The following is a 25385-nucleotide window of genomic DNA, read 5'->3' as shown; positions in this document are numbered from 1 at the left end:
TATATAAAATCATGTACATTTTATTTTATATGTTATATTAATGTGGCATATTGAATATAATTAATATGAGATTTTAACTATAAGATAAAGCTAAAGTGCCAAACATAATATATTAAAATATTTTATATATACATATATATGCTATTTCCTCTTCAAACCATCATTTATCTTCTTTAGAATTTGATATTCAGATAAATAAGTAAAAACTAAATAAAATTTGATGTTTTAAGTCAAAATATTCTGCTATTATTCTGCAAATAACACATGGGGTTTCCAACTGTGTCTGCAATTGAAATTTTGACTTCTTACTAGTTTACTAGATACTTATATTTATACAAACTCACATTTATTTCCCAGACTAATTGCAGATGTCATATAAAGATGTCAGTTTCTTCCATTTTGTAAAAAGAATGGCATATCTTGGATATGAAAGTCTGAAACTGCCAGTCTAATACAGTAGTCAGAAGTCACTACATATGACGTGGGAACAAGGTGAGTGTGACATTGAAGTTTATACTATCTTTCCATGGGAGAAAGATTGGAAAGACATTGACAGTCACATAGCAAGTGATAGGGTAACAAGATACTTAACAAACACAGGTAACTGAAATATGGGACCCACAGGAAGTCATAAGATAAGGTCCTCACTGCTGTAAGTACTCATTTTGTCTTAGGAAATTCCAAGTCAGAGAGAAGATGCAAAAGACTTAGCTAAGCCTCCTTGTCAGAGAAAAGAGACTGACAGTCTTCCTGGAGGGCAAGCTCACAGCTCCTGAAAGCCTTGAATCCAGTCGTACATTCTGGCAAGAATATTAGTCATTCCTGAAGTGTACAGGGTAGGGAATCCTGAGGATGGGAAAGAAGCTGCCAGGCCCCATGCTGCAATGTTAAGTGTAGCGAAGAGAGACAGCTCCTCATCCACAAAGAAAAGAAGTGGAAAAGTACTGGTAGGCATTCCACACTTAACTGGCTGAACAACAAAGTCTAACTGGTAGGACAAGCAAGAGAGTCCAGCTTAAAGTGACCCCCTCCCCTCCACCCGGCCAAATACAAATTTAGAGGGGTCAGAAAGAGCACTAAAGCTTTGTCTTTTCTAATTCATTTCTCTCTTTATCTTATTACTATATATTAGTAGTATTTTAATTTATTTTGTTTTTAAAAAGAATGTTTATGTTTTATTTTTATTCTCCTTAGGTTCATTTCTTTTTCTTACACATTTTTGTTAATTAGTTATATATCTCTCACCCTTTGGGCAACATCCTTATGATATTCTTCTATAATCTTTTGTCTTTCCTTTATTAAACAATAACTAACATTTCTATCTCCCTTTTTTGTACATTTTAAATTATTCCATTCCTGCATATACTTTTACTCTAAATAATTTTAATCCCATATGTTTTTTCTAATTTTGTATTTCATGGCCATTGTTTTTGATGTTATAGTCGTTAGTTGGTTTTTAGTGTTTCTATATTATGTTTAGTTAGTGCTATTTTGTGACAGTAGCTTGATTTTTATGCTCATGACGCTAATAAGGATTGAGTTCTTAAGGCAGAATGCTCACTAAAAAGATGTCCTATTAAAACAAAATACTCAACACACAGAAACACAGGAAGAAACACCAAAACAAAAGCAAAAGAAAACATGATACCCCCAAAACATTATAAAACCTCCACTGATGAATCCAAAAATAATGAAATTATTAAACTGCCTAACAAAGAAAAAATGTATCAATAGTGTAAGAGATAAATTCCAGCTGGAAACAAAACTTTGAGAATAAAAGCAAATTGAAATGCCGTAATAAAATAAAATACACAGTCCAAATCCACAAAAACTTGTAATATTAATCTTAAAATAGAATATCAGAGATTAAACACAAAGTTGTGAAAATGCTACATTCAGATATGAATGAAGAAGAAAAGCAGGAGTGATCATAACATTCCAGAAATTAAGAGAACAAAACTAAGACTCCATGAAACAGAAGGAACTGAGATCAACAGTAAAGGCACAGAAAATCTACTCAAAGAAGTTATAAAAGAAAATTATTCAAATATAGAACATTTAAGCACAAGAGACATATAAATCTCCAGTAGACATAAACAGGCAAGAATCTGACCATGACACACTGTAATTGAGATGCCAAGACAACAAACGTAAAAGCTGCAACTGAAAGTTGCCATTTCCCGTTTATAGGCAAAACCATCAGAATAACATCAGACCTATGAGAAGAAACCGTGAATCCAGAGGAGTATGAGAACTATTTCTTTGAAGCCAATAGTCCCTAACCAAGAGAAAACAAAATTTTCAAAGACCAGTACAAACTAAATTCATGACCACTAAGCCAGCAATCCAGGAGATCCTTAATACTTGCTACATAGAGAAACCATAGGGAAGCTTTTCAGTAAGTAATTAAGGTAAGGGCTCAAGGACTCAAAGAGCCTAGAAAATGAGGTGAGAACAGACAAATGGAATTGGATGAAATTTAAAAAGTTCTTCATAGCAAGGGAGATAACTGGCAGAGTAAAGGGGTAGCTAACAGAGTAGGAGAAAATCTTCCCCAAGTATACATCTGATAGACAATTCAGATGCAGAAGATTTAAAAGTTCATTAAATTAAATACCAAACAGTATCTAATGAAAGAGAAATAGAACTGACCAAATAGATTTTAAAGAATGAACACAAATTCCCGATAAATTTATTTAAAAATGTATTTACCATCCCTATGTATTAAAGACATGAAAATCCAAACTACACTGAGATTCCCTCTGACCCCATGGAAAATGGGTATTAAAAATGCTGACAAGCATCACGGGAGCCTTATACCCAACTATTGCAATTGTGAGCTACTACAGTTCGTTTCTAGTTCAGTAGGGAGGTTAAAAATAAATAACTAAAAATAGATCAACCATATGATCCCTCAAATTCACCCCCTCTGTATACTGAAGTAACCTTGAGTTAGCACTTTACAGAAGCACTTGTACACCCATAGTGATTGCTTGATGAACTGATGAATGAATTGAAGAGGACATTGGTATATATACACAGTGGAATTTTATTGGGTCATAAAGAGGGAATAAAGTACATCGCCTGCAGGAAAATAGATGAAACTGAGATTGCCATATTAAGCACATAAGACAGACTCAGATAAACAAACATACTTGCTTTCTCTTGTATGCAGAATTTTGATTTCAAATAAGTGAACCAATTATCTAACGTATCATATCATATAAAAGAGACTAAGGAGTGTCTTGTAGAGAAAGATATTTAAAGAGAAGGGACCAGAGAGGACAATGGGAGAAAGAAAGACAAATATTATGTTTTCTCTTATGTCTTTATCTAACATAAATGTAAATTCAAAGTTTATAAAACTATCCTTTTAGCACACAACTAATTGTTCTGTGTATAATAGCTAAATAAAATTTTTTTCCACTTCTAGATAACTCTTCACTTTGGTCATGTCATTTCCGAGGACCAACTTTACCACTTGAAACCCAACACTGAGAGAGACACATGTGAGTCCTCTTAGCCCAGGTCCAGCATCTAGCAAAAGATTTTGGGGCTACTCCACAAAATGCAGTACTACTCATGTGTCTTATCTCCATTACCATTTAGAAGATTAATTCCTCTTAATACGACCTTATTGGAAAGAAGAAATATTTTCTGACTACATATAAATGAGAATTTACATTCATCCTATTGCAATCAATATCAAAACCAGAAAGACAACAAGCAATAGTATACACTGGATATTTTTATTTTTCTGCAAAGCTGGAAAATAAAGTGAAATAGGATAAATGGTACCCAGAATATTCAATAGGTGATGACGTGATCAGACCCTGAGGCAGACCAAGCCCTAACCACCTTGTCTCCTGTTCATGGACTAGTTCTAGCGTGAAGAAACTGAGACCCAGAAGCAGGTGACTGGGCAAAACAGTTGAATCCCCACTCACTTTACATCATTACCCTTGGATCTTGCAACACCAACTCCACTACTCTTGCTTCATATATCCACAAGCTGACATGTGAAATTTCTCTCCTCTCACCCTTTTAGATGAACAAATGCTGTTTCTTTTTTCTCATTCCCAAACACAATAATAACATAAATCATTTCAGCTAAAACTGTTTCTGTGTTAAACCAATGACATGGGGAGAACTTAGGTTAAAGAGGTAGTCCACCACATGTAACACTGAGTTTGAAACAAACTGCTTATTTTACATGAGTTAAAATTTTAAATATATCATTATAAAGAAGCTTATCTTTTAATATGACTTTTTTTAGAATCTTTTGATCATAATAAACTATGCACTATATGTATTATTGGATAAGTTACTATTTTTAGACCAGGATACATTAGCCCCTACATTCTTAGTGACTTTTGTCATCACTGTGAAACTTTTGTCCTACCTTTGTATGTGGATAGGAGAGCTTGTGTCAGAGTATGCATAATATATTCATGAACATGTGTGTAACTCTGGGTGCACACAAGCCTCAGCATGGAGATTAAAGGACAACCTCAAGAGTCCTTGCACCTTAACTTCTGCCTTGATTGACATAGATGTTTTGCTGTTCTCTGCTGAGTGAGTATGCCAGACTTGCGCACCCACAATTACATCCAAGGACTCACTCTCCTATGTCTGTCTCTTATCGCACTATAGAGACATGGAGAATACAGATACAGGCTACCGTACAGGTTTTACAGGAATTCCAGTGGTCAAAACTCAGATCTTATACTTACACATCAAGCACTTTACCCACTGAGCCATCACCCCAGCACATGAAGTCTCTTTCTAATCAGACATTCCTTGAAACAGTCAGATGTCTTATACTATGCCCACAGTAACACAGAAGGAGACAACATTAAAAACAGGACAATTGATTGGTTCCCAATTTTTGACTCTTAAGAGGCTAAATTGCAAATTGAAAAGAAAAGAATCATATCAACTTTCTCTTTAACAAATATATTTTGCTTTGTAAGAGTTTTGCTGAATCATGACGTGGAGTGAGAGTACTTCGAAAGAAGGACAGTGCAGCTGTGTACTGATTAGATGTAGAATGATTAACCACTGTTGGAAATCATACGCCAAAGGTACAAACAGAACCTTAGGACTCATTATATCTTTCACCTGTCATACAACTCTGAGGATCTTTGAATATAGGCAAAATGCAGAAGACTATTTCATTCAGTATTAGATCTTACTCAAAATTATTCACTGAAAAGGAGTTTAGAAGCACTTTGTGGTTATAAATTTTAGAGGACTTAAATAGAATTTGAAATATTTGTGACAAAATACCTTAAAATAATTGTAAGTGGAGCCTACAAACTTCATATTAACAAAGAATGTTTAAATAGGGACTAGGGCTTTTATTGAATTTTTCTCAAACAGTGGGGAATATGTTAGTACCCACACTGTCATATGGTATATGACATATGTAATAAAAAATGGAAAGACTGGAATTTTTAAGCAGTCTTTATTTCTGAAAGTTTGGAGTATGGTTACTTATGTCCTATGTGCTTTTCAGTCATTGTAAGAAAATTTTATTATTTCAACTCTAAGAACAGCTCTTTTAAAGCAACTAAGGAGAGCTGAGAGCAGGAGACAGAGTCTGCTTGGTGTGCTGTACCAAATGGTCAGTCCCTGAAGCATATAAGGAACTTTCTGCAGACTCAGAGAAATGTATTTATGTATTTAGAAATATACATGTATGTGTATAACTATAATTAATTTTTAAAAGGCCATGAATTGTAAAGATACCAGAGAGGACTATATAGGAGGGCTTGGAGAAATGAAAGGAGAATTGTGTGTGTGTGTGTGTGTGTGTGTGTGTGTGTGTGTGTGTGTTTAGAAGATAAAGTTATACCTTAAACTATGGGAATAGAATGGAATATAACAAGCTGAAAACAACACTCTTAAATTTATTTCAACTTCACTTACTCAATACCACAAACTCAGTGTCTTTCTGGTTTTTTTTTTTATTTTATTTTATCATGTTCCTCGTCTTTGTAAACGCATCTAACCTTCTCTCATCAATGCAAATATAGATCATGATAACTTCTGAGTGCCATTTGGATGGACTACTAGACACTGCCTCAATTATCAATATCTCTGCAGAGGAGATTGTTTTAAATCCTGGCACCCTTTTGATCTACATGGACATTGTACTATACACCCACATATCTGTTTGAAGGCTCTGGGCACAGAAAAAGAACTACTGTGCTCCACGGATGACAATTTCAAGGTTGCTACCTCTTACTCACAATGCTCCTCCTTTTAGAGTCTTGGGAATATAGGGGAAACTTGGAAGCAAATTTAAACAAAGTTTAAATGAGATTACAACATAAAAACTGTTATGCTTGTAAGTAAAGATCTTTATTATATAAAAAGTTTGTATAAACAATCAAAATTCTTGTAATTTTATAGTATAAACTCTTAGGTCTTCCCTTGTGCCTAAAACTGTATCACATCTGAAATGAATTTATGGGTGAAATATTATATATACAATATAGTGAGAATTTTTTAATATATAAGAACTAATAAAACAGCATTTATTCGCATGTATATTGCCATTTATATACATAAAACTCCACCCATAAACACAGCTCTCTCTTTGGTTGTGACCATTCATAATTTTACTATTTCCACATTGATTCATTTTTGCATCAAAGGTTAAATTTAGTGCCTCAGAGATCAAGACCAAGGCCTTGGTGATCATCTGGTCATTAAACATTATTTTTCATGTTTTATCAAGCTATTGAACTGTCTAATGTAGAATTATGTTCCATGTACTCAAACTGATAAGTTCCCATGTAAGTCTAAGTGTTCAAATTAATCTAAATCATGAGTTCAGGAACAAGTGAGTAGATTCTGATCATTCTCTCTATCATCTGTTATTCATAATTTTATTTTATTTTTTGGTCATGGGTACAACCTTTGTTTCCAACTTTTTTCAACTGCAAGGGAAGGTAAAAATTCCTCTTTGACACACTCATCTGCCACTGCATTTTTTTCCACACATCCCAAAACACCTAGAATTTCTGAACATTTGAGATTAAAGGTCTCTTTGAATCTAAATGAAGAACAAAATATTGAGTAACAGAGGCAGGAGAGATGGTCCAGAAGTTAGGACTAATTGCTTCTTTTTCAGAGGACTTATGTTAGATTCCTAGCATACACATGATGGAATTACAACCCTTTGTAATTCTAGTTCTAAACGAAGATTACCATCTTCTTGTCTCCCTAAGCACCAGACATTCATGTGGTACACAGACATACATGCAGACAAACACACTTAACACAAAATAAAAATAGTTTTTAAAAGACATATTGAACAATAGTAAATAAGAATTAATATGGAAAAGGTAAGGGTATATTAAAAAGTACTCAATTGTATCCTAAACTATTAAATTCTGGTCAACTTTTTAAGCATTGAGAAAAGGCTGTTTGTTATCATTTAATCAGTTGTTCAAATGCAAAGAAAACAAAATTTATCTTTTATGGTACATAAAGATTCTGTGGGAAACTTGCTAGCTATGCCAACTGCTATTTATGAAGTTAGGCTTCATGTGAGAATGGAAATATGAAATAAAAATCACATATGTGGTATATTGGGACCTATATGATCAGTTGCTACAACTGTTTTGAATTAAAAATTAAATGGTAACTGATGAAGCCACCTACATGCCGAGACAACATGGTACCAGGCAGGCAGTTCTTCCCAGTGTGAGATATAAAACACAGTAAAACTACCTATTTGGAGATCCTGTTGTTACTAATTGTTGCCCCTTTGCTTGGTTTCTGTAGATAGCCGACCACTTAGCAGAGCCTATCTGTCAGTTAGCCTAGGTTACACGGTGTTTCTGATGTTTCCATGGGAAAGCTTGGTGTTTGCTTGTCCAACATGGTGTTAACATCTTTACACACTGTATTTTCAGGCATTCATAGATCACATTTATCAATGCATCACAATTTTGATAAGTATTTCTAAATGTATTAAAATTAAAGTTGGTTCTGTTTTTATTTTTAAAAAATAGTTCTAGGAATAACTCTCTGCCATTTCAATGGATTAAATTTGTGAAAACTTCCTTTGCTTTCAAGATGTGATTATATTTTTAAAAAAAAGAAAGGAAGGAAGGAAGAAAATAAAAAAAAAGTTCTGAAAAAAGCAAACTTGTCATTATTTCTAGGAAAACCTATGATCAACTGAAGTCTCCCATCCTGAGTTTAAAGGTCCTACTAAGCTGGTTCTCATGTCCCCTCTTTAGCCTAACCTATTTCAGAAATGCTTCACTCTCCAGTTCCAAGACTCTAATGCTAAACAACTAGACAGAGCCTGGGAATTGGTGGTCAAACTTCCTATGTGTGTCTCATCTTCCAGACTGACAAGCACAGAATGTGTGCAGCGTTTTCTTGTTGACTTAGGGCTAGAGGACCTTTGACTTATAGACAACTGCTAACAGTCATTCTTTGGGTCTGGAACAACCACCTACCCCAAGTCTGAAAGGTTTATAAAATGGAAATCATTATCTCCAAACACCATCCACAGACTTCCAACAAAACCAGTTTTGTGCCATAATGATTCATTAAAAAAGAAACAAATGTATCTTTTGAGAAGAAAATGTTGTATTTATTTTGAGGCATCATGAAAATTAAATCCCTTTTATTCAACGTAAATTAAATTTTATTCAAATTAAATCCCTTTTTAATTCAACTCCAGCTTCAGTTGAATGTGAGAGTTGGTAAGAAGCAGTTTAGGTAGACCGGAAATGAGGCATCCTCCAAAAGGCATCTGAGTCACATCACCAACATCACTGCCCACAGTGACTTCAGGCAGTCATGACTAGGTCCCCACATTAATATTCCTCCGAAAATGGATATTCGGGGTGGCCTAGCAAACTGAAATAGGAAATAAAAGCAAACATGCACTGTTGGATTCATGTTTACAATGTAAACTGTGACATTTAAGAAGTCACAATAGAGGAGAAAGTTAATTGTTTTATTCCCTGATTAGTTGCATAAGTTGAGATCCATTTCTTTATTACAGAGAACAAAATATTTTATCTTTAGTTGCATGTTATTTGAAACATGTCCAAATCTTTATGTTCTCTCAAAATAAAAACAAACAAGCAAACAAACAAAAACCCTTATATGTAAGTAATTACAATTTTGGCAATGATACTCAAATCTAAGTGTCCAAGTATTTTTTCTTCTCTTTCTTTCTTTATTGGTTCTGATGCTTAATTTTTAGTCATAATTTTAGTATTTTTAAATTTTCTTTTTTCTTAATTTTAATTAACATTACATTTCATTTTACATACCAACCCTAGTTGTTCTTCCAATCCGTCCTTTTGTCCTGTCTCTCACCTACCCTCGTTGCCATTTCCCATCCACTCCTCAGGGGGGTTAAGGCCTTACTTTGGGAGTCAACAAGGCCTGACATAGCAACTTGAGGCAGGACCAAGCCCCTCCCCCAAGCCCTCATATCAAGGCTGAGCAAGGTATCCCACCATAGAGAATGGACTCCAAAAGGCAAGTTCATGCATCTTGGATAGATCCTGGAGTGAATGCCAGCCCCCTTCCCCGTGTCAATATTTCTCAGAAAAATGGTTATTCAGTGTGGTCAGCAAAACTAAAATAGAAAATAAAAACAAACACACACTGTTTGATCAATTTCTACAATGTAAATTGTGACATCTAGGAAGACACCATTAAGGTGAAAGTCAATAATTTTGTTCCCTGATGAGTTGTAGAAGGTGATATTCTTGCAGTCATTTACAAGCATGTATAAGAAATGTTTTAAAAATATAATTTATAAATTATTTTCCAATTATGTCCCTTAACCTAGAACAGAATATGCAAAGACCTGTGTTAACTAATATTCATCTTTCTTAGCTTCATCTATGAATCAATCAATGGAGAGCTAAAATCCTTCCTAACACTAGTCTCCTGAGAAAGGAGAAAGTTATAAGTCATCTTTAGTTCAAGGTAACTGTACACAATGATCAACATGAAAACATATTAATATGCATTAAAATATCATTTATGTCTACTATTTTCACTTCCATTCAATTATTAGTAATTCATTAATTATTCACTCACTGTCAATCAATTAAAAAGCAATATATTAGGTTCAGTTAGAGAATTAATAAGATGGTCTCCCATTCAAGCAGCTAACTGTATAATTTGTAGACTTCTCTATATAAATAACATTTCAAAATATGCATTGATTAAAAATAATTAATTATTGGCTGGGCGGTGGTGGCGCACGCCTTTAATCCCAGCACTCAGGAAGCAGAGGCAGGTGGATCTCTGTGAGTTCGAGGTCAGCCTGGTCTACAAGAGCTAGTTCCAGGATAGGAACGAAAAGCTACGGAGAAACCCTGTCTCGAAAAATCCAAATAATAATAATAATAATAATTAATTATTAAGGTGTGACAAGAATTTACAACAATGATTCTCTCATTGAATTGTATATTTTCATTTACTTTATTCTGCTGTATACTAACAAAAATCTTAATAATGCTAATATATATACCAATTTAAATGTCATTGTAGATTTTTCTAAACCTCCTTAAAACCTCATCATATTTATTAATATTGAGAAATAAGATTCCAACAAGAGAAGATATAGATAGACAGATAGATAGATAGATAGATAGATAGATAGATAGATAGATAGATAGATAGATAGATAGATAGATAGATGGTGCACCTAAGTACCTATGTGGTCTTTGTAATTTATAACCTATTTCTAGTATCAAATTTTTTAACTATAGAGCAGGAAAAAAACCTAAAGATCGTTATCTAGTTATTAATTCTCCCATGCAGTAATGCTTTTCTCTAAAGGTTTTTTCTTACTTAATTCAAAACCTTCTCCATGCTTTAAAATGAAAAATTCACATTTTCAAAAATGCAGAAACAAATGTTGCATTAACTATCTCTGTGGAAATCTTGCTACAGACAAATAGGGCAGTTAGTGTGTGAACCATCATGGTTGGAAGAAGGAGGCAGAGACTTGGACATGAAATAAACTGAGATAAGGTGTTTATCAACATTACTTACAACTCAGCTGCAAGATATCGAAAATTTTTGTTCAGGCCATCTAGGGTTTTCATATCCTCAGGAGACAACTGGAATTCAAAAACCTTCAGGAAAATACAAGGGTTTTAGCATTTGAATGAATCAGAGTTTATGCCTCAAAAGCAATGTGATTAGTATGTAAGCACCTAAAAACGGTGAACATTGTTTACTAAAGCGTTCATGGTTACTAAATAGCAAGTAATAATGAAAGAAAACTGTTTTGAGATATATTAAAATTGTACAATGCTATAGACAAAAGGAAATTTCATAGTCATTTTGAGAAAAAAAAAACAAAAAAGAAACAAACAATCAAACAAAAACAACACATTTAACATCACATTAAAGACCACAGCAGCATGTAAGTAGTTTCCAAGAAATCTAGAGAAATATTTTGAACTACATCAAACAAACAGCAATTTGCATGGAGAGCTACATTTTATAATCTATCAATGAATCATTAAAATGTAAACAATTGCTCTTTCAACATAATGTATGTAAAGATTTGTCCAAATTCTAAAATTTGAGACACTTTAACTTCAAAATGATTTTTGCTAAATGTTTGAACAACTGCATCCACATAAAGCCTGAGAGAGTTTGGGATGTCAGTCTAGACAGAAAAGGATAGAATTCATGGTGGCTTATTGATAGCAGCATTTTCTCAGGTGGGCTCTGCTTGCTAGTGGCAAATACTCTCATTTAAGAGATGCTTCCTGACTTGGTTTTAGCTGTAAAACCTTGCAGCTCTCTTAAGAGGTCCTACCACAAAATACTTAAATGGTGTTGGTAACAAGATGACTGCATGCTTTTCCGTTTTCAGTCATACAATAAAAAAAGCCATGCCATTTTAAAATGCTGGATTTCTGGGCAATCCTGCCAGCACAAACTCTGACACTCTCAGGCAAGAAGTCTGGTTACAGAGCATTTGAGTATGATTTGTTAGCAGAATGCTGCAGATTGCTTCATGCCAGGAAACTTTAAGTGCCATAGTGTTTCGGCAATAAACATGGCTCTGGCAAGTACCTCTGCCATGAGCCTGACATCTCAGAAAGCTGAGGATCATGGCTAGATAAAGCCATGACTTTAACCTTAGCCATATCACTTAGCAAATTAAATACTCATGTAGTTAGAAAAGGAGAGATATACAGTAAAGAGAGAGTCAAAGATAAAGAAAACCTCTAAATGGTTTATAGTACATTAAAATATGTGCAGGCTAAAGGTTAAAGTCCTTAAATTAAAAAAAAAAATAGAGTAGTTGGGTGTGGTGGCACACACCTTTAGTCCCAACACTTGGGAGGCAGAGGTAGACTGACCTCTATGTTCAAGGTGTGGTGGCACATGACCTTAATCCCAGTACTTGAGAGGCAGAAGCAGGTGGATCTCTGTGAGTTCATAGACAGCCTGGTCTACAGAGGGAGCTCCAGGACAGCCAAAGATACATAGAGAACCTGTCTCAAAAAAGCCAAAAATTAAAAGTAAAAAAAAAAAGAAATAAAGGTTAAAATAAAGCCATGCAAAATGAAGAATACAGAGAATCTGTATTCTGTATGTTATTAAGTTCTCTTTGAATTGTTTGAATGCTGAGGAAGGAGCAACAGCTGCTAAAAGGTATTTGTTTATAAATGCTGCTAAATTAATTCAAGATAGGTATTTTGAAATACCTTGACTTCAAAATTGAAGTCAAAAGATATGTTACTTTGGAGAAGAGGTTTTGCTTTTGTTTCCACAGAATATGAGAGGCTATGGATTTATTCTGAGTTAAGAAAAATAAGGTTTGATCAAGGGAGAGCACCCGAGAAATCTCCAGTAGAAAGAGATAGCCCAGATATCTGAGTTCTACATTCAGAAGAGATTTAAGACTGCAGCTTGAGATGAACAAACCTCACAGGAAACTCCATTCAGAACATGATCATAATTCTAAATTTTCTTTAGGTCCCCATAAGATTATTGGCATCCCCCAAAGAGCAGAAGGTAGCATGGAAAACTACAGCCACATTCCCCCAAAAATGGACTATAGATATTTTCCTTTTTTTAGAATGTTGGTTATAAGTTGTTATGGCTAATGGTCAGGAGAAAAACTAAACAAAGGATATTAGATTCAGCATTCTTTTTTTTAAAGAGGGTTAAGTGCTGTGGAACAATGATCTTATCCAGTCAATTATATTTTAAATAAATGCTGATTGGTCAATAGTCAGGCAGGAAGTATAGGTAGGACAACCAGACAGGAAGTAAAGGCAAGTCAATGAGAACAGGAGAATTCTGGAAAGAGAAAAGCTTGGTCTGTATTCCTGACCCAGACACAGAGCAAGCAATATGTAACTGCCTCACCGAAAAAGATACCAAGCTACGTGGCTAACATAGACAAGAAAAATGGGCTAATATAAGTTATAAGAATTAATAGGAAGCCTAAGCTAATGGGTCAATCAGTTTATAGTTAATGTAGACCTCTGTGTGATATCTTCAGGACTTAACGATTGGGGGAACGGGGCAGGACAGAAACTCAGACAACACTAAATGTAGAGGTAAAACATGCAAAATTTGTCAGTTTTATGAAACCTACATGGAACTGAGGAAAAGCTCAATCAGTCTACTGAGCTTAAGAGGCCTCATTGCCCTAAAAAATGCACAATTTTTCCTTAAATATATGTGAAGCAACTTAGCATAGACAGATTATTTTCACTGAGCTCAGGCTAAAGTAAAGCAAACTTTTAAATTGAAGAACACTAAGGTAAATAAATGTTATTCAAAATAAAATTCTAATTAAGAATTGTTTCTTTAGTAATTATTTTTTCTCTTTTTTGTTTTTGTTTGTTTGTTTCATTGGTTTTTGAGACAGGGTTTCTCTGTAGCTTTGGAGCCTGTCCTGGAGCTAGCTCTTGTAGGCCAGGCTAGCCTTGAACTCACAGAGATCCAACTGCCTCTGCCTCCTGAGTGCTGGGATTAAAGGGTTGTGCCACCACTGCCCAGCATTCTTTCATAATTATTAAAATTGTATAGTATAATAAAGTGTATATGAAATTTTGAAAAGAATCAATATTGGTAAGGAGAAATATGAACTTATAATTAATCAGTACGTGTGCATGTATTAAAATATCTGAGCATGCAATGAAATAAAATTGAAACCATAGAAGTGTTTAGAATCAAATTTACTCAACCAGATCCCTCATTTCAGAATATAAAGAAGAGGTCCATGAAAAGATGTGTGCAATATTTGGCTGACAAGGCAAAGCAAAATCTAAATCTTTTCCAACACTAACTTTATCAAGTCATGCTATTGTTTATGTCACAGACAAAACATTTCTCATGTACCTGAAGGTTCATATGTGCACAAAATACTAGAAATATAGGTTTCATCTCAAAAAAGTTCACAAAGATTTAAAGGAAGAAAGCATGTGAAGATACTACATAACAACCCAAAAGCATACAAAAGATTTTAAGTAACAACCATATGGAACAGAGCTTATCACCTGCAAATTCTCTTTCATCTCATTTTCTTTGAAACTCTGAGCCAGGGGCACAACACCACGCTGAAGCAGGTATCGAAGAGCAATCAGGGCAGGGCTTCGCTTGTTCTTTTTGGCCACATCACAAAGAACTGGATCATGCAAGAGAACTGGAGAATTCTGATCCACCCTAGTAGGAAAGCAGAAATAAGTTCAAGAGGCCAAGGATTTGGGTTGGTTGTGGTGTTGCAAAACAAAATCGAGAGTGCATTCTAGACTAGTCATGATGGCTATATATAATTATCAACTGGACAAAGTCTGGGATCACCAGAAAGATCGGCCTCTAGAATGATTGGGAGAGATTATCTTATTATAAAAATTGATGTAGGAAAACCCATTTTAATTATGAGTACAAGCAAGCAAGGGATCATGGAATGTATAAATAAAAAAAAATCACATCAGTGTCCATTTGTCATTCTCTGCTTCTTGATTGCAATGTGAAGGGACTATCTGCTTCGAGCTTCTGACACCCTGTCTTGCCGGCTGTTATGTTCTGTACCCTGAAATTGTGAACTATAGTCAACACTTTCTCCCTGAAGTTGCTCTTATCACAGCATTATTTTAGAGCAATCAGAAGACAAAAAAAAAAAAAAAAAAAGACTCCAGGGCTACACAGAAGTCCCTGAGCTCCCAGCTTCTGCTTCACATGGATCTTCTCAAGACAGCTCTCTCTACCTAACAGCTGAGTAGTGTGATGCTAATTGACAGGCGTGCTTCAGGTATCCGCTTCATCTTCTTACCATTCTTTATATCGTTGGGTTCCCAGAGCACCATAAGCAACCAGAACAATGTCTTTTGATTTGCAGTAATCCAGCAGCTTACTCTGGTTTAAATAAAGATGACATTCAACCTGTGAGAGAATATGATAGAGATAAGATTATACCAAATGCTCAAATTAAGACAAATAAAAGTGTTTAAAGTCAATAAAGTAGACTAAGAAAATTATATGCTTTATCACATCTGAATTTAAAAGATTAAGTTTTGCAATTTTTCTTGAAAGACAAAATAACTAATTTTGAAAGATTCTGTTAATAACTTTTGTCAGGACAAGTTTTTGTGTCAAAAAAAAAAGAGCTAGTGGTCAGCAAGGCAGTTCAGTGGGTAAAAACGTCAGCTGCTAAACTTAATAAAATCAAGAGTAAGGATAATAGTAAGGCAGAGAGAAGCATCTAAGCTCCACATAATTCCTGTCAACACAGTGACTTTTTTAGCTCAGTCTTTCAGAACAGTATCCATGCCTACTCACTACCCTCAGTTCAAGGGGACATCACTTTCCTCTGCCCTCAGTTGTTGCCTGCTGAACCAAATTTAAATCTATACTTTCTCCATAAGTGGGCTACTATATAGTCTGCTTCCATTCTTACCAATACTTAAGAGTACAAGATAAAGTTTAGAATCCCCCATGTCTTTTCAACCAGTGGCACTGCTCTCAGAATCTTCTTTTCCACAGTATGAAAATCACTTGGGCAGAGGACAAATGAACAATATCAGTAGTACAGAGTGAAGAAAAGCATGAGAGATGGGCAGGAATGAGAATCCTTACCTGATTGCAGACAGGCTTGTACTTAAGCCCTGGAATATTCAGGATTCTCTCTAACTGCTTGTGGTTAAAGTTGGACACCCCAATAGACTTGACCAATCCTGCATCCTTACACTTCTCCAATTCCTGGTGATGAGAAACGGGTTATAAAGTGTCATACTTGCAATTCACTACATCAGTATAAAGAGAAGTTGAAGCAGTTACAAAGAAAACTGTCAAGAGCTAGACATGTAGTTCAGTATTAGAATACTTACCTGTGTGTAAAAGGCCCTAAATTTAATAATAGTCAGTAAAAAAGATGGGGCGGAATGAATTGTCCAAATGATCATAGGACTTAAATATGAAGAAGCCAAGATAATGATGATAATGGTTAATATGGTATCTGCTAAGGATGAGTTTCTATGACATCACTATTAAACTGAGGAAGCTACTACATAATGTGGCAAAATAATACATATTCCCATTATCCGGAGTACTTCTTCACTTTCCCTCCCTTACATTTTTGTAGTGCATTCCTCCTCCCCTTTCATTCCAGCAAATATATATGCATATAAATCAATTTCTATACCTACGGGAAAATGCTCTGATTCTCCCTCCCTCTGCTTGACTTATTGTCTTTTTGAAGAGTACTCACCTTCCACGTGGCACAGAAATCCACTGTTTCCAGTAGCACTTTCCCTTTTTCATCTACTGGAAAATCATTATCCCCTGGCTGGAAGAGAAGTGTTTGTTAAAGAAATCTCACAAAACGCATGTCTCACCTCTAGTAATGTTTTTTTTTATTTTTAAAACATTTGTGTGTATGTTTTTTTTTATTATTAAAAATTTCCGCCTCCTCCCTGCCTCCCATTTTCCTCCCCCTCCCTCCACTCCCCTCCCCCAACCTCTCCAGTCCAAAGAGCAGTCAGGGTTCCCTAAGAATATCCATGGAGGAGGCTGACAGATAGCTTAGTGATTAAGCACTGGCCTCTTTTAGTTCAATTGAACCTGGGTTCAATTGTCAGCACCTACATGGTTGGTCAGAACAATATGTAAGCAAGACCACGGTGCCTAGTGCCATCCAAAGACAGTATTGCACAGACATACAAATAAAACATCCAAACACATTAAACAAATAATGTTTTCAAAAAATAAGGACTATCTTGGAAATAAGACAGTAAGCAAACATAGAGGAAGTGAAGCATTATCTTTGACACGGCATTTACAAGTGATAGATATGAGGAGTTGCAAAACTTTTCTTTAGGAGACCTGTTTTGCTGTACTCTCTTATGTTATCTATAAGAATAATTAAAATTTTTCTTTCTTGTAATTTTCTTCTTATTTTTGAAAGTATACTATACTTACGTCATTTCCCTTCTTCCCTTTTCCCAGTCTAACACCTCCTATGTATGCTTCTGCTGTCTCTGAAATTGATGGCCTCTCTTTCTTTAATTTTTATTTCATACAAACACAGACACACACACACAATTCTTGATCTAAATAATATTTTTAAACAACAAACTGAGCTCTCCTAGTTGACTTGTATTCTTTTGTCTACTCATTTTTTTGTTAAAAAAATGTTTCATATTCACTGGGAAACACAGTCATTGCAAGTACTTGACCACCAGCAAGAATTTATATCAATCCTGCCCAAAGATAAATAATAGGTATGAATGCCTGTAGGCACACGGGCAGGCATGTGAGCCAAGGATGGCCAATCAGGACTGTGTGCAAGATTTATTGTGATAAGAAAAGATGCAGAGAAGCCACAATGTGCCAAGACCTTGAAGCTGAAACTCTCTTTGGCTACCTTTGCCACTAAAAAAAAATTAAATAAAATAAGGACAAGACCCAAGCAAATAACTAGTGACACAAATAAATGTAAAAGATGTGTAAAGGCATGTTTTCTGGAAGTTGCTTCTAATCTGTGATTCTGGCCATTTCTTGGATACCTCATTTCATAATCCAGTAAGCACTTTGTGGAACCTACTCAAATGTTTATTATCATAAATTTACATGAAATTACAATAGAAACTTGCCTCAACCATTCATAAAAATGATATTCATGCCCCCACGAAAACATATGTTCATTTGACAAAGAAATCACTACCTTCATTGGCACTGGGTAGTGCATAATGTAAAGGTCAACATAGTCCAGTTGAAGCTTCTTCAGTGATTTTTCCAAAGCAGGCTGCACCAGCTCTGGCCGAAAGCAAGTACACCAGAGCTACAGAAGTTGAGGAATGAAAGTTGTGATTATTTAATAGACTGCCCAAACATGCAACTTGTTTATCCTAATACTGAACTATTTTTTTACTTGAAGGAAAGTTGTAATCATTCATTTTTAAAACGGGATTTATGTTACTCATACATAACAATGTAAACTCAGTTACATGTTTTTGTTATTGTTAGCTCATTTATTGAACAATTAAAAGGAGTTACTCAAGAAATAAAACATATACTACTAATAACGTCTAATAACTAAATTAATTTCATAAAGATTATACTCTACCATTACTTTCTCTCACTCATTTATACAACTGACACCTTTAACCATCTTCTGGTCGAGTAATATAAATTTAACTTCTTTATATATATAATTCAATAATTTGCCCTCTTGCATGCTATAAAAACTCTACCTTTGTAGTGATGAACATGTCTTCTCTCTTTATAACGCCAGCTTTAATATTGCTTTGAATGGCCTGTCCTATCTCCTCTTCCACTTGATATGCATAAGCAGTATCAATATGGCGGAACCCAACACCTATAGCTAAGTTGGCAGCCTCCAGTGACTTGCTCTTGTGAACCTACAGGAACAAAAAAAAGAGGTGTTTAGAGATGCATGTTCTGAGTGAGCTTAGATGGGACTTTGCTAGACAAGAAAGAATTTTTTCTTTTAAGGTCATCCTCAGACCACAAGGCAAAAGCCTAGTCCCCTGCTCTTTGAATTCCTACGTTTTATTCTGTAAGATGAATGAATACTGAAGAAATATGATAAATAACACAGAAAAATAAACATCTCCACAGGTTCCATGTTTGCTTGTTTTTTGTCCCACACTTGAGGCAAGGAGCCACAATCCATTTTCTTGGAGTTCTTTCCTAACTAAGAGTAAGATTTTCATATCCAAGAACCTCTTTATACCCACACAATCGTGGCACTGGTGAATGGCAAGCTCACACGGGGTTCAAATATTTGCTTGAAAGTCACACTCCATTCATGTAGTGGGGTTACTAAGCAAAATGAGCACAAGAATGTCTACTTGGGACAAAGCACAATTACATACAGACTCCTCTTTGACTCCAACTAAGACACTGCCCGAAAAGGATGAGAAAGCAAAGATCTCAGATAATAAGCAAGGCTAAGTTAATAACAGGAAATTGAGCAGAGAATAGTATCCTATGTTGGTCTTTCTGCATATCCATTATCTTTATCTGACATACCTAAATACTGTCAGAAAAAAGAAAATCTACCCTATGAATATGTTCTCATCAAAAATAAATTTCCTACGTCATGTTGGGTATTATTCACTTGGGGAGTCAGCCCTTCCCTCCAAAGATATTTGCTTTAAAAAGATTTGACTGGCCAAGCATTGGGGGCACATGCCTTTAATCCCAGCACTTGGGAGACAGGGGCAGGAGGATCTCTGTGAGTTCCAGGCCAGCTTGGTCTACAAGAGCTAGTTCCAGGACAGATTCCAAAAGCTGCAGAGAAACCCTGTCTGGAAAAACAAACAAACAAACAAACAAAAAGATTTGACTGGAAACAAATCTAAAATCACAGCCTCAACTGTGAGATTTGGATGAAGATATGACAGTTCTTTTATTACAGAATTTAAGGTATGGACTGAGAAGATATCTCAATCAAGAAAGTGTTTATTAACAACTCTCAGAATCTTAGTTCAGACCCCAGCCCTCATGTAAAAGCAAAGTATGGCATGGTGGCACATACGTGTAATCCCAGTGCCTGGGGAAACAAATTCAGGGTGATCCCAGGATGTCACTGGGTTGCCTTCCAGCTGAATCACTGAGTTCTAGACTTAGTAGGACACCCTACCTCACAAAAACAAAGAGGAGTTGAGGAAGACTTTGACCTCTGGCATACACAAATACACAAACACATATAGTCATACAAATACACAAAGGAATAAAAAAGGAAATTAGATTGCTGCTTTTGATTATTTTAGTCATTTCTACAGTTTTCTTCCATAAAAAAAAAAACCAATGAGTGAAATTCTGAATTGTACCACCTTCTCTGAATACTGGCTCTGACTTAGCTAAGAATAAGAATCACTCTGTGAGATACCAACACTGATGGTTTAACAGGAGCCTTGAAACCTGTTGCTGTTTTTCTTTCTGTCACTTTGCAAAAGTAACTAATCCTATATATATCTCCAGATTTATCTTTGTAAATATGCATGAATCTAATAGGAAGGATATGTATGAATTTGAAGTTAAGGCAAGTGGTCTATTGTCCCAGAATTTAAAAGATTCCAGGAATTTACATACAAGAAATTCCCTTTAGGTTAAGAAACTATACCTTGATAGTTTCAGTTCTGGGGACCACCATTCTGTAAACCCAACATGCATTAATGAAGACCAAGAATTTACACTTATCGTTACTAGGTCTGCCTTCCCCCAATCATAAGGATATATTGTAAATTTCAGTAAGTTTCCTACAGTTCAGAATTTCTACATGGGGACATTACTTGGCTCTAGTGCAGCATCCACTGCGTGGTGCAGAAGGCTACCCCAAAACAAAGTGAAACAGTGCTCAAATAATTGTTTCATACATTACTACAGGGAGACACCCCGAGTTATAGCACTGATTTCCATGGATCTTGCCTTCTTGAGAGGAACTATCATGCTGTGGATTGTAGACATAGACAGAGAAGTCGCCCTCACTGCAACTAAGAGCACTGATAGAAAATATGGTGACTTTCTTCTCTGCTTTCCAGCTGAGAAACATAGACATAGGAAGAGCATAGTGCCCAGCATTGTTAGGTCATGGATATGTCCCTTTAAGCCTGGAACTACAGGCAGAAGCTTCATTTCAAGTTCACTCTTAGAGCTGACAGGCCCAAACAAGAACATTAAATTCACAGGCAGGTCTGGACCAGAAAAGCAAATCTAAGGGAAAAAAAAAAAGCCACATTCTGCTAAGACCAGAGAGCCTAGCCTCCAGCAAGCAAAACCAGGGAACATAAACAAGAATTCTCCCTACCCCTGAAGTCCCTGATTAAATTATAGTAAATGTCCCAATGCCTCTGAGGCATGTACCCTGTAGCTCCATCATACACAACACTAACACCCACCATCAGAAAAAAAATGTTCTGACAGATAGGCCTTCCCTTTGTTCTCCATTAAGCCTTCCTCCCTGCTGGCTCACAAGCAGAAGTGCAAGCATGCATAAGACCCTATTCTAACAGAATTCTGACTCAGCCTATCAGGAAAACAGATTAGTCTCCTCCCCACAGCCACCAATTGCAGCCAGTGCTCCAACATCCATTTAACAGGAATAATAAACAGGTTGGGACTCAATCAAGCCCTGATGTAGGCCAAGCTTCACTATCTGCCTTCTTGTACGTGGAATAGCTAGCCTGGAAATACTGAGAACCATGCATTCTTACCTCTTGGGGTTTATAGGTGCCAAAACCCAGGGCTGGAATGAAGTGGCCATCATTTAGTTTGACAAACTGCTGTTTGAAACTCATGGCTTGTCAATCCTCTGCCTAAGCACGTCTTGAATCTTCTGGTGCTTCCCTAAAGTGGAAGTTGAGAAACATCATATATCACCTTCCTGTCTAGTGACCAAAAAGTGGCACTCCCATTCTGGTGGTTAGCCATTCCTACATCCTGGCTAATCTTTAACCATTTCTACTCCCTAGAAAATGATTAACTAGTACTATTGTCTGAGCAGTGGTTAAGCAATACTGCTGTATGCCTACTGTTTATGTCCTACTATTGATTGTCTAATGGTCAGGCAGCAGAAAGGAGGAGACACTTGTAGCATGATTTCTAGTTGATCTTAACAAGAAAAACCTGGAGTCAGAATTGAAGGGATAAAAGCTGAATTATCAGAGAAAGGAGAGCCCCCAGCCACTAGTCCTACCTCCATGAAATCCTGAGACCAAATGGGGTACCCTATCTCTGCAAGTCCTAAGACTGAATACTGATTCTATGAAACTTCAGACTGAAACCTCAGCCAGCGTTATTCTTTCCACCCAGCCTTATCACTTCCAGTGCTGAGATTAATAGTGTGAATCACCACCACTTGCCTCTTTTCTTTTTTAGTTTGGATCAATCTCATGTATCCAGGTTAGCCTTAAACTCACAGAGGTCCATGCCTCTGCCTCTCAAGTGCTGGGATAAATGTATGTGCCCCTACTGGTTGACTCTCTCACAGGAAATGCTAAATACCCCCACCCTGTGCCAATATAGGGTATGTCAGCCATTGGAAATGATATGCAAGCAGTTTCCTCAATCTATAGTTTACCATTATATTGATGATATGTTACTAACAGATTCAAATAGATACCCTAGAGAAAATGTTTGAAGAATTAAAAAAAAAATTGCATTGTTGGGAATTACAAATTGGTCCTAAAAAATTACAAGGAGGAGATTCTATTAATTACTAAGGATATAAAATAGGTCTAGAAAAAATTCAATCCCAAAAGGTGCAAATTAAGAAAGATTAGCTGCAGATTCTTAATGACTTTCACAGACTACTGGGACATTGCCTGTCTACAACCCACTATTGGACTAACAAATCCAGAAATAATTTATTTGTTCCAAACTTTGAAAGGTGTCAGAACTTAAATAGTCTCAGAGAATTATCAGCTGAAGATGAGGGAGAATTGGCTTTGTTGGAAAAATAAATTACAGGATACATGTGGATCATTCGGATCCAGAGTTTGATTGCATTCTGGCTTTTAGCCTTCTATGATTTAACCCATAGACATTTTAGCAGAGGGAAGATAACATCTTAGAACGGATATTTGTACGATGTAAGCAGAGAAAAAATTATAAATTTACTTGGAAGTGTTCTGAATTGAAGAAACAGACCGATCAGAAATCATAGTATTTTTTCCTTATGATGAAATTGACTTGTTGTGGGCAGAAAATGAACATTGGCAAAGAGCTTACAGAATTTTGGGGGGAAAGATTAACATCAAACATCCCAAAGGCAAGAGAATTCAAATTAGGAATAAAAGAGGAAGAAATAACTAGATTCTATCTCACATTATATGGGGAACACTGATATCTGTAGCTCCTACATTCTATCCTGATGCAAGTAAGTCAGGAAAGGCAGGTTACAAATCAAGAAATTTAAGTAACTCCTTAAGGCTCTGTCCAAAAGTCAAAATTATCTGCTAAGCTCAAGGTATTATTGGATATTCCAGAAACTCTTTCAAAGGTTACTTAATCTCAATATACAGAAAGACTTTTGTTGCATATTGAAACTGTTGAATTTATACTAGATGATACAGAATTGACTTTATTGTTTATTCAGTTACAAGTAATAATCAGGAATAGGAATCATTTCAGCTGGGGCAACTCAGGACTCCATGAGGATATGCAGATAGTGGTGCTGGGTAAAACAGACATGTGCTCTTTGAGAAGGGATTCTTAACAATTTTTTTTTTATTGAGAAAAGGAAAAACCAAAACAAGTTTCCGCCTCCTCCCAGCCTCCCACCTCCCTCCCCTTCCTCCCACCCTTCTCCCCTTCCCTCTCCAGTCCAAAGAGCAGTCAGGGTGCCCTGCCCTGTGGTAAGTCTTAGGTCCTCCTCCCTCCGTCCATATCTTGGAAGGTGAACATCCAAACTGGCTAGGCGCCCACAATTTTAAGAGGATGATACCAGCTAACAGAATAGTTTTAGTTTTGCATTCTTTGAATCATAGACTACAATAAAAAATACAAAGATTTGGTAAAAGTTAGCACTGAAATTATGAATCTATTTATTTATTTATTTATTTGGACCTAAATTTAAAATGTTTGAAATTGTAAGAATTTTCTAAATTTCTTACAAGTTTTTTTTTTTTAAGAGCATCAATGACCATTAATAAGTTTTCATTTTGCCTGGTACACAAGTACAACCCACTTTTATAATAGCTCAATTTAATGAGAGTAATAAAAATGAGCATTAGAAATATTTCAACCCAAATAGAAATTTAAACAATCCTTAACTCTATTAAGTTATAAATATTTTAAGATAAATTGTTAAACATCTATTATAATAGATCATAAATATTTTAAGCTAGGGGTTTTGCTTTAAAACTTTGATATGAATAGATCAATTATTATGAATGTCAACTTGCTATAAAGTTAAAAAATAGGAAAAATATTTTGATGATAAACAACTTAACACATATAACTTTTCTCCTATGGACTTTCTTTTTTATAAGCCTCCTGGAGCACAACTCGGTTAAACATCTATGTTAGTGAGATTTATATAACAACATACATGTATTTATCTTATTATTTCTGTTAAACAATCAATTTGTCTTCTTTAGATTTTTATCTTGAGATAAATAAGAGAAAACCAAATAAAAATTGTTGTTTTGCCGGGCGGTGGTGGTGCACGCCTTTAATCCCAGCACTTGGGAGGCAGAGGCAGGCAGATCTCTGTGAGTTTGAGACCAGCCTGGTCTACAAGAGCTAATTCCAGGACAGGCTCCAAAACCACAGAGAAACCCTGTCTTGAAAAACCAAAAAAAAAAAAATTGTTGTTTTAAGTCAAAATATTCTGGTATTATTCTGCAAATAACACACAAATCTCTTCAGATTTCCATTTGTGTCTACAATTGGAATGAAGCCTACTTGGTAGTTTCCTAGATGCTTATATTTATATAAACTCATATTTACTTGCCATACTAATTACAGATGCCATCTATAGATGTCAGTTTCATCCATTCTTTAAAAAAGATAGCATATCTGGGATATGCAAATCTAATTTTGAGACTCCCTGTCTAAAACAGAAACTCAGAAATCACCTATGTGTGAGATGGGAATAGGGAGAATCTGACAATGAAGAATATGCTTTCTTTCCAAGAGAGAAAGATTAGAAGGACATTGACAGCCATGCAGCAGATAATAGGGTAACAGGACACCTAAGAACTGTGGGCAGACTAAAGTATGATACCCATGGATGTCTGAGGTTACAGAATTCACTGCTGTACCCACCAGGCAAATTCCTAGTGAGAGAAAAGGCACAGTCACTGTCAGATGTTAGACTCACTGTCAGATAAAAGAGACTGACAGGAGTTCTTTGGTGGAGGTTTTGGGGTCGCTTA

General features: G+C 35.7%; 1 protein-coding gene and 1 pseudogene across 1 annotated transcript; both read right to left on the bottom strand.

Annotated features, from left to right (window-relative positions):
- LOC102000621 overlaps nt 1-2177 on the bottom strand; it is a 2903-nt pseudogene extending 726 nt beyond the window's left edge.
- A 6461-nt stretch (nt 2178-8638) lies between these two features.
- LOC101990138 (aldo-keto reductase family 1 member C13) lies at nt 8639-21920 on the bottom strand. Its single transcript, XM_005354920.1, has 9 exons — nt 21720-21920; nt 18732-18899; nt 18203-18319; nt 16748-16825; nt 16117-16239; nt 15314-15423; nt 14538-14703; nt 11056-11138; nt 8639-8889 (listed from the first exon to the last, which is right to left on the bottom strand). The coding sequence occupies exons 1-9, from the start codon at nt 21801-21803 to the stop codon at nt 8847-8849; spliced, it is 972 nt and encodes a 323-aa protein (XP_005354977.1). The 5' UTR covers nt 21804-21920; the 3' UTR covers nt 8639-8846.
- Between the last annotated feature and the right edge of the window lie 3465 nt (nt 21921-25385).

The sequence above is a fragment of the Microtus ochrogaster genome, chromosome 16 (assembly GCF_000317375.1).
Source record: "Microtus ochrogaster isolate Prairie Vole_2 chromosome 16, MicOch1.0, whole genome shotgun sequence".
Taxonomy (NCBI): Eukaryota; Metazoa; Chordata; class Mammalia; order Rodentia; family Cricetidae; genus Microtus; species Microtus ochrogaster.
Note: the sequence above shows the minus strand (reverse complement) of the source record. Positions and strands in the feature narration are given on the sequence as shown.